The sequence below is a fragment of the Lytechinus pictus genome, chromosome 19 (genome assembly GCF_037042905.1).
Source record: "Lytechinus pictus isolate F3 Inbred chromosome 19, Lp3.0, whole genome shotgun sequence".
Lineage (NCBI taxonomy): Eukaryota > Metazoa > Echinodermata > Echinoidea > Temnopleuroida > Toxopneustidae > Lytechinus > Lytechinus pictus.
This window is the reverse complement of record NC_087263.1, coordinates 14,831,483-14,848,907: the sequence shown is the minus strand read 5'-3', so window position 1 is coordinate 14,848,907 and position 17,425 is coordinate 14,831,483. Positions and strand designations below refer to the sequence as shown.

The following is a 17,425-nucleotide window of genomic DNA, read 5'->3' as shown; positions in this document are numbered from 1 at the left end:
TATAAGAAACACAATAATTAAAATTAATTTCTACTTGCATTTATTACAAGAAACATATAAAAAAAACAGCTGATGATGATATCAAAAAGAAAACACACTGTGAACACCTAGCAATCAGAATCATATTCATTTTCTAGCTGATTTTATCATCCAGTATTTTCATCTTACTTTGAAATATAAACTTTTGAAACATATTCCTGTATTAAAATATTACATCATTTCATAAACTTTAGTCGTATCACTCAATCTAATACAGCAAATTAAATTAAACCATGATAAGGCTATCTTTATCATTTAAATATAAAAAATAAATAAGTAGAATTTTATGATGGAAATGGTATTTATAAACAAATATTTGGTAAGATCTATACTATTTAATAAAGATTAAAGAAAAAAAAATATTTAAAGCTATATTTGATCAGTGTTCATTCAAATTGGCAATATTTGGATTTATGTTTTCATTCTTACATTTTTTCTGAATGTTTACACATGTCTTTTAGAAATAAACAAATTATAAAAGGCCAATGCAAAACATCTCATAGTTCTTATGATGCAAAATTAAAATGACTTTCTACAAAAGGGAAAGTCTCTCGAGTTGATTTTATCAACTCTTTCCCCCCCCCTCACTGGCCTATATTTGGTGCAATTTTCTTTTCTTTGATGATAAGGGGCAAATTCTACATTGTTTAGATTGTAAATTATACACTGAAAGCAAGAGAAAGGGTGTGAATTGAATATCATTTTGACAAGTAAAAAAAATACATCTCTTGAGGTACATGTACTTAAAAAAAAACTATGTTCACTTTGTGAAAACTGAATATTTACACTATTTAACACAGCAGCAATCACTAAAAATAGATAGTAAAATATAGACTATATTTCAGTACATTAGACAAATCTACAATATATACACCGGCATAGGAGGAAAGGAAAAGGGATTAATATTGCATCACAATCAATCAAAAAATAAGATTTTTTACTAAAAAGGTCAAATTTTTTCTCCCACATGTCATGTGTGGCACCTCACATATTTTTCTCCACACTACTGAATATATGATATAAAAAAGGGCCATGTAAATGCCATATCTTGATATGTTATTTCTTTTTTTTTTCAAAACTATCAAAGTCTCATGCATATTTTGACACCAACTTTGTGAAAGCAACTGTAAAGCGATTAGGAAATTCAAGATGTAATATTTCAAATGGCAAATCTAATGAAAAAAAGCAGCCAGAGGAAGAATCATAATTTCATCAAAGACAGGGCATATATATATATATATACATAACATCTGAAAATGGTTTAGTTTGCATTTCCTTCTTCATCTAAAATTATGTCACTCAAAATAATTCCTTCAAAAAATTGGGAGGAGCAAATAATTAGGATTTCAGTGTCATGGGGTGATTACAAGGTAAACTATGTACAAATATATTAGGCTTTGAGAAAGTATAGTATAAAAATATTAGGCTTTGAGTAAGTATAGCGGGAATTATTCATCCGAGGTTGGACTGGCATTACTATACAACCGAGGATGAATAATTCCCTCTATACTTTCGAAATAAAGGTCTGGTATATTTGTTTTATATCCTACTTTAATAAGTTAGAGCATTGATAAGCTAGTTCTTGTACTTTTAGTTCATCCTTTTTTTTCAAGCTGAACCAAACCAGTTGCGCCGACTGACCTACTTTTCCTGAAATGCTTAGCTACGCGCTCAGTGTGCGGAACGCGTATTAGTGCTTGTGCCATCATGATCTGTGACGTCAATGATGGAATAGTCCACTATTCCATCATTGACGTCACGGAATAGCACATTTTCTTCGGTGGGCGTTTCATTTTCGACATCATCGCAAAATAGTGAGAATATGTTTGGTCACATGATGCTATTGAAACCAATCAGCATACAGGATTTAATTTATGTAGGATATAAAGGGAATTATTCATCATAGGTTGGTCTGGCAGTTACTATTCCTCCCGAGAGGTGAAAATAGTTATTTTGCCAGTCAAACCGAAAATAATTCCCATTACACACTTTGAAAGGAAATGCTTGATATATTTGTTTTATATATCCCACTTTAAATAAATTAGAACCAAAATCTATGCACAGAGCTTGCAGAGTCCAGTTATTTGCGCTAAATGACCTACTTTTCCCGAAGCCACAACGCTCAGCGGAACACAAATTAGTGCCTGCGCCGATGCATCAAGGGGCTTGCCTGGGAAAGACAGCTCACTGACCGGCGCACCCGAGAGATGAGCTAAATGTCCAGTTTTCTTAAATAATGACGTCATGCAACATCATAGCTGGAATATATTTGGTCACATGATGCAATTTGAACCAATCACTATACAGGATTTAATTTATGTAGGATATAATAGGAACTGTAACCAACATCACAACTTCGCCTTCATTTTCACCATTATCACCATCATCCTCATTCATCTCCATCTTCATCATTATAAAATTATGAACAAAATAACATTTCCATTCTGCTTTATAAATGTATGTAATAATTTAATGAGTTTTATTCCGGGGTTGTCATTTTTTTCAAGCAATTTGCTTAAAATGACAATCCTCCTGCAAACTCTAAATGTTAAATTTTCTTTGTTGGTTGTAGATCATATTTGTTTAGAATGACTTTTCTATTTTGTATTTTTTTCTTTATGACTCATACCTAAATCAATTACCGATATATTATGTTTGTTATGTAATGAAAATTGTATTGTATACCAATGTTATATACATGAATGCAGAAGAAAAAAAAATCTAATCAAATCAAACTAAGTCATATCACATATATAAAATTTTATACAATATAAACTGCCAAATATCTTGTGTTTAATTAAAGAGACACATCAAAAAATAACTTAAGACACAAATATTAATGTTAATTTGTAGTAAATTTGATAAAAAATATTTACTATTAAATAAAAACCATCTTTGAAGACACTACAATTCAGTACACTAAGCAACTTTTTGAAAGACATTTACAATGAAAGACAACTTTACTGCAGACAAGGCGCCCTCTTTGTTGAAAGAAAAGGGTTGCTGGATGGTTAATGCGGTCTATTTCACATGGATAATGGAGGAGGACCAGATTTCTGTGGGTTGTCGTAGGCATGCTGCATAAAAAGAAACAGGAGGGAAAAGGATGAAATTAACAATTTCTCATGCACACTTTCAATCAAAATAACGACATTGGGACATAATTGTAGTTATTAATATTATTATATTTTTTAATAAATAAATGGTTAAATTGGTTCTGCGGTTCAACTACTTCATCAGTTTTAACCAATTCTCAAGAAAATTGGCTCACACACTTGTCTTGGTGTGAATATGGGCAGGACATGATTTTTCCATGTGTTGGAAACTGCATTACCATCGAAACGGAATGAAGGATATTCTTCAACTTCTGTAAAAATGTAATGCTTCTTCATCGTCAAACTTTCTGACAGCGAAATTTCAAATTCTTTGCAACTCTAAACATGCATGAATAAGTTGTGAGGGAAAAGGTGATACAGCAATATTATCATCATCATCAATTTCAATGGGGATTGACCTTGATAGATCAATATGGCCTTTGTCATTCCCCTCCACATTTTGATTTTCCTATGTTTTTTTTTATGTGATATATTGTAACTATTTATACTTGTATTGTAATTATCTATGTATGTATTTGATTGTACTGATATTGTATGCATTTTTACTCAATATGTGGAAAATAAATTAAATTGAATTGAATCATTTGGTGAAGGCAATTTATAAAACAAATAATGCACTTAAGTAATTTCTTTAGTGGTGATGCCGGGCACTGAAGGATAATTACATATTGCACCAGTATAATGCATTACGAATACCCATTGACCTAATGATCTATTGATGGATCTAGATCTTCTTAGATCCCATGGCCCCGTCTTACAAAGCGTTACGATTTATCCAATCAACCACAACTATGGAAAGCCAGCAATATCATATAAAATGCATGTTAGTTCGATACGATGTATATTCATACATTCACTGTTTTCTTGACAATTCAATTTGCTTCTCTTAGTTCGGGACATTGTGCAAATTTCCTAAATGATAGTTGAGGTTGATTGGATCAATCGTAACTCTTAAATGTAAGACGGGGCCCATTATTCATCATCTGCAACATGCATTCATGGGTGATTTACCAAATCTTAACAATAATAATAACAATATGCAACATTTATATAGCGCTTAACACAAATGCAAGCGTTGCATACTGTTACCCCAGCTTTAACATGGCTACCCTGATCGGACACTGAAGCATTCAAGGAATTCCTTCCTACTGGGTACCCATTTACTACACCTGGTTGGAGAGTGGCAAATGTAGATAAATGCGTCAAAGGACGCAAATGCTGCGGAGGGATTCGAACCCCGGACCTTGCGGTTCAAAGTCTGGAGAGTTATCCACTGAGCCACAACGTACACCTCTAGGCTATTAAAAATAAAATGGTAACAGACCTCATTTCCACTGCCATTTGTCCCTCCATGCGTAAGCTGTATACCCATCTCCTTGTCTGTAGAACCAACTTTCTTAGACTTTGATGTGCAGACGACAATGAGGATGACGATTATGACGATGACGACCAACCCACCGACGACACAGCCAATGATGATCCCAAGCTTGTTGCCTATATCAAAAGAGAAATGACATTAAACAACTGTGTTAGACTTTGAACGAGCAGAGGACGTGGATGACGATGATGATGGCCACATCGCCGACCACACAGCAACCAATGCCTGATTCCGATCATGGTTCCGAAGTCAAAAGAAAAGTTTATTTTTGTGCACACTGTGCAATCTCAATGAAAATTCCAAGCAGTCCACAAAAACTTGTGTCAAAGAAAGTCTTGTATCAACTTTACAACATGAAATTTTGAAAGTATGAAGAAGGATTACTCTTTCAAATAAGCTTTTTGAAGACAAAATTACTGTCTTGGCTTTGTACAGAGAACCTTCCCTGGCGACTTAGTGTTGGTTTTGGGCTGGTCATATGCAACTCTTCCATACCCTTTCTTGCAGAATCCTTTGCCACCAGCTCAAAGAAAGCACATGGGCAGGGTATGTTCAATTAACATGCAGCCATGTATTTCTGTGTCAATATGCCACAATCAAATGCGAATTAAAAAAGTCAAATTCACTTTAATTCTCAACTGAAGTATGCATTTGGAACTTGAGCTTTATTTTTCTTGGGGCTGCGATTCAACAGAATAAATTCTGTCTCAGGCCCCACCTCTAAGCTTATAAATATGATTCTTTAAATGTGAAACAAGGCCAAGGATAGACATGTCGGGCTTACCTCTCACAGGAGACGGTCCGCTGGTAGGGACGATTTCTTCACCGGCAAAGACAGCAAAGACGCTGAGATGAGAAGTCCGGCATTCAACCGACGTCGTTGTTGTCATCACAGTCTCCACCCCCGTCCTACTCCATTGGTTAGTTGTGTTGTCCCAGAAGGCGCACTCGTAGGACCTCTCTGGTTCTGGTGCACTGAGATGCATATTGATACTTATGGGCTCGGTCAGTGACGCCACTTCCACCACATCCACTGCAGAGAAAGAAACATCAATAATTTACAACTTACATCATTGAACATAATGATAGGCCTTAAAATGTGGTTTTCGAAAAAGGTCTTACATGTCAAGTGATTCATAAAATTGACCTTTAAGACATATGCGCAATTGATTTGATTTCCACTGCTCCATTCACCGACTAAAGTAAGTCTTCTCATCTACTCAAGCCTCTCTCATCCTTCCCACCCAACCAGCCTCCTACTCAAGCCTTCTACTCAACTCTTCCCTCCATTCCTGGTTTTACTATCCGTTTAAGGACTACATTCATTCCGAAAAGAATACTCTACTTCCAAACCTCCACTTTCTCACCTTTCCATTTCACCTCTATCTCTATTTACTTTTATCTCATACCCCTTTCATAAACCCAATTATGTGGCTAATAGCAGCATAATTTGGTCGTAAAATCAGAGGAGGACCAGAGTTATCCGCATTATTTTGATGCTGCAATTATCCGCATAATAGCAGCATCGGGACAAGATTTTGAGTTTATGAACGCATTTCCAAATAATGCGGATAATTGCCATGGTGCGGTCACAAGGTCACCCTTTTCCAACACAACCGCATCGGAGGGGGCGTGTCCAGTTGTCATGACGATTATCCGCCTTTTTCAGGACGGGCGCTCGTAAAAATAATGCGGATATTTTTCGGTGTTTGTGAATGCAATTTTTATTGAATTATCCGCATTACTCTTAGGCGGCTAAGGACTTCACACATGGTCCGCCGTAAACCACTTTTGCAATTGTTCATAACACCATCCAAACCTTCAAACATCATCTGATTTTATTTATTGGATTAAAAAATTGAGGAAATAAAACTTTACGATATGAATTAGTGAATAAGGTGGATGGTGGAGCAGGGCAGAACCTCCACAAATGTAATGCTTCAAGAAAAGTCATTGAGAATGGCAAGAGTAAATCATACTTCAATTGCCAATTGTAGGTGTTTGCAGTAAAACTGAAAAAAAAGCCAACGCACAATTACTTACAATTTTCGGACCATTGATCGTAGAAAGTGATCTCCAAAATGGAGGATGCTAGATTGTCACGATCATCATTATCTGTAGAATACGGATCGACTCCGGTAGCATACTGATTCATCTGAACAAGAATTCCTTGACAGTCTCCTGTGCCGTCTCCACAAGTCCACAGTGTATATCTGTGCAAAAGGAGTTTTGGAAGAAGAATTATATACCTTCAGACATGCCCTAATATTATTATGATCAGTTTTTGTCTCACCTGCATAGCAGAGTGAGACTATAGGCGCCGCTTTTCCGACGGCGGCGGCGTCAACACCAAATCTTAACTGAAGGTTAAGTTTTTGAAATGACAGAATAACTCATCCTGCCTGAGTTTCAAGTCACATGACCAAGGTCAAAGGTCATTTAGTGTCAATGAACTTTGGCCAAGTTGGGGGTATGTGTTGAATTACCATCATAATTTTGAATGTTTATTGGTCTAGTTCATAAAACTTGGACATAAGAGTAATCAAGTATCACTGAACATCCTCTGCGAATTTCAGGTCACATGACCAAGGTCAAAGGTCAATGAACTTTAGCCATGTGGGGGGGGGGGTATCTGTTGAATTACCATCATAACTTTGAACGTTTATGGATTTGATTCATGAAACTTGGACATAAGAGTAATCAAGTATCTTTGAACATCCCGTCCGAGTTTCAGGTCACATGACCAAGGTCAAAGGTCATTTGAGGTCAATGAACTTTGGCCATGTTGGGGGTATTTTTTGAATTACCATCATATATATGTAAGTGTATTGGTCTAGTTCATAAAACGTGGACATAAGAGTAACCAAGTATCACTGAACATCTTGTGCGAGTTTCAGGTCACATGACCAAGGTCAAAGGTCATTGGTGGCCATGTTGGGGGTATTTGTTGAATTACCATCATAACTCTGTAAGTATATTGGTATATAGTTCATAAAACTTGGAAATAAGAGTCATCTATTATCACTGAACATCTCATGCAAGTTTCAGGTCACATGACCAAAGGTCATTTAAGGTCATACTTTGGCCATTTTAGAGGTAATTATTAGATTGCTGTCATAACTTTCAAATTTATAGATATAGTGTATAAAATGTGGATATAGGGGTAATCAAGTATCACTGAAAAGTTTTAGGTCACATGATCAAGGTCAAATGTCAGTGAACGTAGTATTGTATTATTATATGAAAGGTGTTTTTTGTGAATAATCATTTTATAGTAGTTTTGCATTGCTGCTACATTGAATCGCGTGATGCAAGTGAGACAGCCAGAGGCGTTCCACTTGTTTTTCATTTAAATCAGAACAGAAATAGTGTGTGCAAATGCAGATGCATGTTTGGTTGTGGAATGATTTTATTGTAGTAGGCCTATACTGTAACTATAATTAAGATTGTTTATCCTCATTATTTTGGTTGTTATTGATATTGTTGTCAGCATCATCACAAGTATCATCAATACCATCACCACCATCATCATCATAATCATCAGTATCCCCATCATCACCATCATCACAACCATCATCAGTATCATGAATATCGTCACCATAATTATCATCAATGTCATCATTATGATCATTACAATGATTTTCATCATCATCATCATCATCACCACCACCACCGTTATCATCATCACCATTACAATTATCATTAATTTTATCATCATTACCATAATCACCATCTAAATCGTTACCACCATCAGCAGCAGCATCATGTAAAGAACAAAACTATTACTCTACCAAAAACTTCAGGAACATGACCCCCTCCCTGTTCAGCTTTTATTTGATTGATATATCTAGATTGATTGTATTTCATCTCTTACCGTTCAGCGAGTTCAGTCCCGAAGTCAACAGTAGATGCATTCACTCCACTGCTTGCATGGTATACGCCCTCAGGAATTATGATGTTAGTCTTTGAAGCCACTCCTGCAAGATTGCTCTCCAGGCCTGGTGATCCAAGGACATTGCGGTCAATCGCACTCAAGGTCATTCCTACGACCAGTTCCCTGTCAATTCAAAATAAGAATTCAATAGATTAACCCTGCCTTTGAACCCTAAATTAATTGGGGCAGTTGTGACATACACCCTGAGTGACTAGTTCATGCCAAACACATTCACACAATCCCATAATTTTTTGAGCCCCAGTGTCATCCCCCCCCCCCGGAAAGGCCTATATATATCACTGTACATCACCGTATTGAGTAAGAAAATTATAAACTTTGTTTTTGCCATTTATTTGATAAATTCTTAATAAAACAGCGAGTTCACAATTAGATCGTGGTCATTTTCAAATGATCTTTCCTACTTTTTGTTACGATCAGCACCAACACTTTTGAATGAAGATGTTGCAAAAGCTTTCCTGACATAGCATCATGTGGGTTACAAATTCTGCGAAAGAAAACCCAGGTGACCAGAATAGTACATCAGTGATCAAGTTTGGGAATCGATTGTGGTATTACCTGATTTTGGCATATTGACTCTTGTTTGGGCTACTGTCAAATACCAATCAGTGTGAACACCTCTGTTACTCTTCAGTGATTAATGTGATGAAGAGAACATTTTAGAAGGCATATATGAATAAACATCAAATCATAAATGCTTGTCAATGAATATGAAAATCACCTCAGCAGTTTATCTCAAATGACAACTTAGTGCTCATGGGCATGAGCTAACTGTGAACTGGCTTATTAAGATCGAATCCTACCTAACCAAGTTGAGGATAGAATCATCTTCGGTAGCCTCTCCGATGTCCTGGATGATCCCTGTAAGCGACTGATAGGTAATATCTGATAAGACCGTGTAGGTATCGGGGAATACAGACACCAGATCTTTGAGGAGAACCACAAAGGTAGCTGCAGGAAGGAGAGAAAGACAATTGGTGTGCAGGTGTCATGGTTTAGTTCAAATTTGAACGAGAAAAATCAGCACTCTGAAGTGCAGTCACTATACACGCTCTTTAAAGGGATGGTACGGGCTGAAAGTATTTATAGCTTAATAAATAGAGTAGAATTCACTGAGCAAAATGCCGAAAATTTCATCAAAATCGAATAACAAATAACAAAGTTATTAAACTTTAATGTTTAGCAATATTTGTGAAAACAATCGTCATGAATATTCATTAGGTGCGCTGATGATGTCACATCCCCACTTGTTCTTTTGTATTTTATTATATGAAATTAGGTTTATTCAAATTTTTTCCTCCAAAAACTAGAAAAATTGGATTGACAACTGATTTAGTGCATTAGATATTTATTGCTGCAACTTATTTCATTATAAGGGAGACATATTGTTCACACAAGTATGAAATAATGAAAAAAATTGTGATTTTATGTAATAACATAACAAAACGAAAAGTGGAGATGTGACATCATCAGCCGACTTAATGAATGTTCATGACGACTGTTTTCACAAAATATTGCTTAACTTTAAACTTCAATAACTTTATTATTTGTTATCCGATTTTGATGAAATTTTCGGCATTTTGCTCAGTGAATTCTACTCTATGTATTAAGATATAACTATTTTCAGCCCGGACCATCCCTTTAAAGCAGAGTTTGACTCCCACTATCTATTATTATTATTATTATTATTGGCTGGAGGGTGCAGGGCAGCTGTGACGGCAAGGGCCAGATTTGGATTGGTACGTGGAGTTTAGGGAATGCGGAGAGTCATGTGGCAAAAGGTGTCCTTAGGATGAACGGAATACTTTATAGGAGTTCTGTGAGATTGGCAATATAATTTGTATGGGAGTGAAATGGTGTTATGAGTGAAAGTGAGATATGGATTTTGTGGAGGACTGAGGGAGCAGTAGTGAGAGCTATATATCATCTTAATTAAAGGTTAGGATATGCTTTTTCAAGCTCAATGAAAATCTAACAAATTTAATTTGGGCAACTTGTCAGATTCAGTTCAAAGCTTAGGGTGTGCTTTTTCAAACCCAATAAAATTATCACTAAATCAATTTGGGGCTTTCTATTTTTGGTTTAGGGTTGGAAATTCCCGGGGGGGGGGGGAGGGGCAGTCAAATATATTGCTGTATATACACACGTGTGACCAAGAAATTTCCAAACAAGTTTTTCTCTGTGTGCAAAATACCCCCCTAAATTATTTTATTTTACACATTTTGGCCCCTAAACAAGATGTCGCCAAAATATGACCTCGGGGGAAAAAGCTTGGAAAAAAAAACATACCCTAAACACGTTTGGCTAGTCTTTAAAAAAAAGCTTTGGGGGAAAAACATACCCTAAATACGTTTGGCCCCGTGATTGACCATTGACCAGTCTTCAAAACCACCCTTTTTCTTGAAAATCTGTGTTTTTGATACCCTTAACGAGTCCACGCGCGAACCGCATCAAAAACTGAAAAAAAACCCTTTAAACGTGTTTTTTTGGTCACGCGTGTGTACAGCAATATATTTGACTGCCCCCCCCCCCCGGGGGAAATTCGCATAAGCAATAATAGCAGGGCCCGCTGGGAGAACAGTTTTCGGAACTGAAGCGGCTACCCTGGGTAAATATACCGCTATTATTATTATTATTATTATTATTATTATAATCACTTACTCAGATCCTCTGTTGGCAAGGCAGCAACGTTGATGAAAGTAGCTTCATCAATGAGATTACCCGCGGTATCCTCGTCAATGTCTGGAGCCGAAGCAGCATCCTGGAACAATGCGAATTGATCTGTCGTTGACTGGTCTATCGAGACGGTTTGTCTTCGTTTCCTTGACTGGCCCTCGATAAGGGAACTCACAAGGTGGTTGAGGTTTCGTAGAGCAGAAAGTATGTCACCTAGAGTAAAAATAATAAAAGTTATAAGCAATTATTGTATAGTGCAAAGCACATTATGATTATCTCCACACGCTTCCAAAGGATTTGGACATTATTATCCCGGCTTTTGCTACGTGGCGGTAATTACTTACAGTACACACGCATTTTAAGGAACAGATGCCTGCCAGCTACCCATTTGCCTCACCTACGTCTAGTGCAGCACGACGAGGATAAATTTCTTGCTGAAGGAAACTACGTCATGGCTGAGAGTTGAACCATGAACCTCTGCTTCAGAGTCTGGAGACTAATCCACTGGGCCACACCGCTCCAAGTGCAATGAAATGTTTGAAGTAAATTAACAATAATCCTCAAATTAATGTTTGTAAAAATGGTTGTAATTTACAAACCAAGGAATTTATCTTATTACGGGCAAAACTAAATCATGAGATGGAGTAATTTAGTTATTGATCATGCAGTTTTGCTGGCCTTCAAGGAGATCAAACCCAGGCCATGCATTGAGAACCAGTAGAGCAGCAAATAAGTCGCCTACAATGTATTTCACTCGTTTAGGCCTGTCTTACACAGATTCATGATTGATCCGATCAACCTCAACTATAAACTATATGGAAATCCATGGTTCAACGTCCAGAGACTTATCCACTGATCGAGCCATAACACACCTCCATAATAATAATAATAATAATGGTGGCTACTTATATAGCGCACAGGTCCACCTTTCGGTGCTCATGGCGCTTGATATATATATCCATATATATTTTTCCATCAGTATCAGGGCCGGATCCAGGATATTCTAAAGGGGGGTGGCATTTTCGTACAAAAAAATTTACAAGCAAAAAAAATAACAACAGTTTTTCACTACAAAATTTGGGTTATTTTGTTCCAAGAAAAATGTGACAAGCAAGAAAAAAAAGGGGGGGGGGGTTCATTTAGGTCATTTGGTTCAAGGAAAAATTTTGCAAGCACAAAAACAAAGAAAAAGGTCCTCACTTGCTTATGTAAGAGATATCCCCATAATTTTTTTTTGGTGGGGGGGGGGGGGGATCCGCCCCTGCCTGGATCCGCCACTGATCAATATAATTGTAAAAAATACAATGGATTTATTTACCCTTATTGATCTCGGCATCCACAAGCGATAACTTCAACTGTTGATAGTTAATTGATTGCAATCTACCTACAGTAAGTGTTACTTCCCCTGTGGTATAACAGCTTTGAGCCTGGTTGCAAACCTGTAAAATAAAATAAAATAATAATACTAATGATAATAATAATAATGAAAATAATGATTATAATAATAATGAAAATGAAAATAATAATATAATAATAATAATGAAAATATAAATAATGATAATGAAAATAATGATAAAAATAGTGAAAACAAGTGGAGCGCCTCTGGCAGTCTCACCTGCATCACGCGATTCAATAGACCAGTTCGTAGTTACTTATGGACAATTTTGGTCAAATGACCTTTAATTTCTTTCATTATGATAGGCAGATTTCAAAGCAAGATATTACGTAAGCTCGCCTTACATAGCAGGATGAAGAAATTGAATAGACCAGGTGACTAGAATAGCACACCAATGAACACTTTATGAAGGTATTTGTTGCATTCCTACTTTGAATGCATATCATAGCATGTTGCACAATGTACTTGGCAAACTGTGAAATACCAGTCGTTCGTGGATGCATTGTTGTTTTTGTGGATGTAAATGATAACCACAATTCAAAAGAATATGTTAATAATCAAGACATCAAAGTTGGTGCTTATCTCATTAGATTTTAAACCACCATGTCACTGTAGTACAAATGACCTTCCTCTGATCATGCGTAGAATCTTTTGATCATGCGCAGAAAGGAACTACGAACTGGCTTATATAGCAGTAGCGCTGACTACTACTATAACATAATTATTCACAAAAAACACAATTCATATAATGATACAATACTATGTTCAATGACAATAAATGACTGTTGACCTTGATCATGTGACCTAAGACTTGTCAGTGATACCTGATTACCCCTATATCCACATTTTATAAACTATATCTATAAACCTCCAAAATGGCAAAAGTTCATTGACCTTAAATGACCTTTGACTTTAGTCATGTGACCTGAAACCCGCATAAGATGTCCAGTGATAATTGATTACTCTTATGTCCAAGTTTTATAAGATCCATAAACTTTCGAAGTTATGATGGAAATTCAACAAATACCCCCAACTTGGCCAAAGTTCATTGACATTAAATGACCTTTGACCTCGGTCATGTGACCTGAAACACACACAGGATGTTTATAGTGATACTTGATTACTCTTATGTCCAAGTTATATGAATCAGATCCATAAACTTTCAAAGTTATGATGGTAATTCAACAAATACCCCCAACTTGGTCAAAGTTCATTGACCCTAAATAATCTTTGACCACCTTGGTCATGTGACTTGAAACTCAGGCAGGACGTTCAGGGGAGTGTTTCATCAACATTTTCATCCGACAAGTTGTCAGATCTGACATCTTTCTCTGATGTTGATTGGCTGAGAGGTACTGTTACTATGGTATAACTGTCGGATAAAATGGGACTTGTCGGATAAAACGTCCGACAAGTCCTTTCATGAAACACTCCCCAGTAATACCAGGCAGGATATTCAGTGGCCAGGTTTCGATCATGAACTAGGTCCATACACTTTTGAAGTTATGACGAAATTTCAAAAACTTAACCTTAGGTTAAGATTTTTATGTGGATTTCCCCAACATGGTCTAAGTTCATTGACCCTAAATGACCTTTGACCTTGGTCATGTGACCTGAAACTCAGGCAGGATGTTCAGTAATACTTGATCAACCTTATGTCCAAGTTTCATGAACTAGGTCCATATACTTTCTAAGTTATGCTGTCATTTAAAAAACTTAACCTTCAGTTAAGATTTGATGTTGATATCGCCGCCGCCGTCGGAAAAGCGGCGCCTATAGTCTCACTCTGCTATGCAGGTGAGACAACGATAGTAATGTTATAGCACTGTTACTATATGCATAACTCAAAAATTAAGGAGAAAACCATTTTAGGGGTTCATTCAAGGCATTCGCATTGTGCAATCTCACAGTGCAATCATTGACTCTTCTAAGCAAATCTTCAAAAAATTGTTTATAAAGCATGTGTATCTTTTTTCCATTCAACTCTACAGCATGAAATTTTGACAGTATGAAGAAAAAGAATTACTTTCTAAGACAGGCTATTTTTTTCATATTTGCTTTGTACAGATCAAATTACTATTTTGGCTATTTACAAACCATGGCGACTTATTGTTGGTTTTGTTTGGGGTAGCTCAGTGGTCGCAGATGCCATACCTTTGCAAAGAATACATTGTTTCCATTTCCGTTAGCAGAAGAAGGGGGACCTCTGATACTGCGTACGGACTCTCCAATACCCAGTGACCTCTGCACTCCATTGGAATTTCGGTAAAACAACTGGTACGTCAGCGGATAGTCATTCTCCCCAGTCACGCAGTTATCAACAGTGAATGAGACCTTTTAAAATGAAAACGGATTATGGTTATCATTTTTTTGGTAAAACTACCAGTACTGGTCTTCTTTGTTGATTTCATTTTTAAGTAATACATTTTCATCATTCTTTATCATTTGCCTCCATTTCTGGAGGGAGCTGGTTTTCTAAAATTTAGATTTTACATTCTGTTCTATTTCAAAATGATAACTTAACAGGTAAAACAAAATATGAATGAGTCTTTTAATTGTTATTTTTCTCTTGGATTCATTTCCAACAAAACTTTTATAAATAGCAAATAATGCACAATTCAAAATAATATCTATATCATTTTTCTTTTTTGAACTAATATCAATACCAGAAAATGTTTATATAACATGTCTGGAAACGAAAACTTTGCATGAAATATTTTTAAATACTCTTCAAGTTTTTCCCAATATATTGCAACTATGTTACATGAAAAAAAAAACATATGAAAAAAAATCACCTTTTTGATTAGTGATCATTGATAGAAATGTTATCAATATAATTTAAGATGTTATTCTTTAAAACATTTGAACCAGGATACTGAATAGGGTGAATTTTAGGGTCCGTTTTTCACACAGTTGGACAATAGCTGAACATTTTTTGGCTGTTTCTCTAATTTCCAACGACTTTTTTTTCTTTAGATCACTATCAATTCCACACACTAATCAAATGAGTAATGTTAACCCTGGATTTATCACCTATAACTCACAAGCTCTGCTTTCAACTTAGGCCCCTCCATTTTCACTGATTTAAATTCTTATTGCGTATAATTTCTGTCTCAAGAACCATTTATTTCAACTCAAGATAATTATGTTATACTCATGTCAAGCATGTAAATGTCTGTATATGAATTATGGAAATAAACTAAACTGAAACTATACCCTACCAAGATCCTTAACGACAAACACAAAGTAAAGCCTGGAGTAATTGTTCACAGAAGCAAAATATGTTGTGTCCATAAATTTTACCTCAGGTAATCCAATGCTACCACTTTAAACGCTTCTACTGGTTGTCAAGGAAACCCATCATTCAATTGTTGATCATGATCTTCTCAATTGATCTTATGCTAGAATAGTCAAAAGGTGGTTTCAGACCGCCTCGAAGTTCGTCAGTTCCAGGTATTCTCTGATCGGGAAATTTACCCCGATCAGAAAATACCAGGTATTTTGGTAATGTGAAAGCAAACTACGCGTAATTTCCCCGAAAGAAAATACCCGCTAAATAGTAGGTACTTGGCGAAATAACGAGAACTTTCGCGGGATTTTTCCAAGGTCGCAGGTATTTTGGCGATGTGAAAGCAAATTACGGGAACTTTTAGCCCAGCGTGTCGTTGGGTGCGGCGGCGTGGGTGGCTGCTGGGCTAGTAGTTTTGAATCTCGCGCCTTGCCTGCTTATTAGACCATACTGCGCATGCTCCTAACTTCAGGAATTTATCCCGAAGTGTATGTTTCGGGGCGGTCTGAATGCAGGAATAATTAATGGGTATTTTTTAGCCTAAAAATGTTCTCGTAATTTAACGGGGATTCTTGTGATCGAGGCGGTTTAAAACCACCTAAAGAACTGCCTCAAAGTGTTGGAAGTTATCAAATCCTGTCTAAAGCTTTTGGTAAAGGGTTGGTAAGGTGATTTATCCTAATAATGTAATGCAAGTATCACATTGCAATATAACGGAAGTGTGGTAATGATTGAAGGTTCGCATGGTGGTATGAGCAAGCACGGAAGAGGTTTAAAGTACACCAAGTGTAAATTCCATGAGGGACTGAGATAAGTGGATAGAATTGGAGGTGAATTGGACAGGCGAGAAAAGGTTTGAAATAGGTTTTGAAATAAGTGTAGTCATTAAAAGGACTGTAAACCAGGAGTGGAAAGCTGAGTAGTAGGTTTGAGTTGAAGGCTTGAGTAGGTGAGAGAAGGCTGGCTTGAGTCGGTGAACAGAGTAGTAGCAGGAGACTAGACTTGACGTTTCGGGCAGGTTGACTGTCCATCTTCAGGAGACGGACAGTCATCCTGCCCGAAAAGAATACTCTACTTTCAAACCTCCACTTTCTCTGCCTTTTCAATTCTATCCACTTTCCTTATCTCAGTCCCTCCAGGACTTTACACATGGTGTACTGTAAACCTCTTCCGCAAGAAGTGTGGTAGTCATTGGCTGTTTTATTTTTAGCCGTTAGAATTCATATTTGGCTAGCCACTGGCAAGCAAGCTTGGTGCAAGCTTAAACATTTCTGCGAGGGCCCTTGCTCTTTCCTTATCCCTACCTTTCACTTCCTCCCCCATCCCCTCCCCCTCTCCCTCCCTGCACTCCCCCCACCCCGCCCCCTCTGTCCCTTTCTTTCTAGTACTATACCTCATCAAGTTCCGTGTAATCGTTTCCACTAAGGTCGCAAGACGATACGCCACTGGGTGTTTGGAGTTCTAACTGGGCTATAGCAGGTTGGGCCTGTCCGTAGTCGACCTCAACCTGCACGTTGTACAGCTGCCCAGGGTCAAGGTCACCTGTCAAGCAAGAAAATAGAGCAATTCCGAAACTATT

At 36.9% G+C, this 17,425-nt stretch overlaps 1 protein-coding gene across 3 annotated transcripts in view; it reads right to left on the bottom strand.

The window, feature by feature from the left end:
- Positions 1 to 23: 23 nt before the first annotated feature.
- LOC129282805 (uncharacterized) overlaps positions 24 to 17,425 on the bottom strand; it is a 60,574-nt gene continuing 43,172 nt past the window's right edge. For all 3 annotated transcript variants that reach the window (XM_064113839.1, XM_064113840.1, XM_064113841.1), the window contains 10 exons: positions 17,240 to 17,388; positions 14,712 to 14,891; positions 12,480 to 12,600; positions 11,147 to 11,374; positions 9,289 to 9,436; positions 8,408 to 8,590; positions 6,577 to 6,746; positions 5,318 to 5,566; positions 4,480 to 4,649; positions 24 to 3,116 (listed from right to left, as the gene is read on the bottom strand). In XM_064113839.1, the coding sequence (XP_063969909.1) occupies positions 3,066 to 3,116; positions 4,480 to 4,649; positions 5,318 to 5,566; positions 6,577 to 6,746; positions 8,408 to 8,590; positions 9,289 to 9,436; positions 11,147 to 11,374; positions 12,480 to 12,600; positions 14,712 to 14,891; positions 17,240 to 17,388 (1,649 nt within the window). In that variant the 3' untranslated portion in view covers positions 24 to 3,065. The remainder of the gene's footprint in view (positions 3,117 to 4,479; positions 4,650 to 5,317; positions 5,567 to 6,576; positions 6,747 to 8,407; positions 8,591 to 9,288; positions 9,437 to 11,146; positions 11,375 to 12,479; positions 12,601 to 14,711; positions 14,892 to 17,239; positions 17,389 to 17,425) is intronic.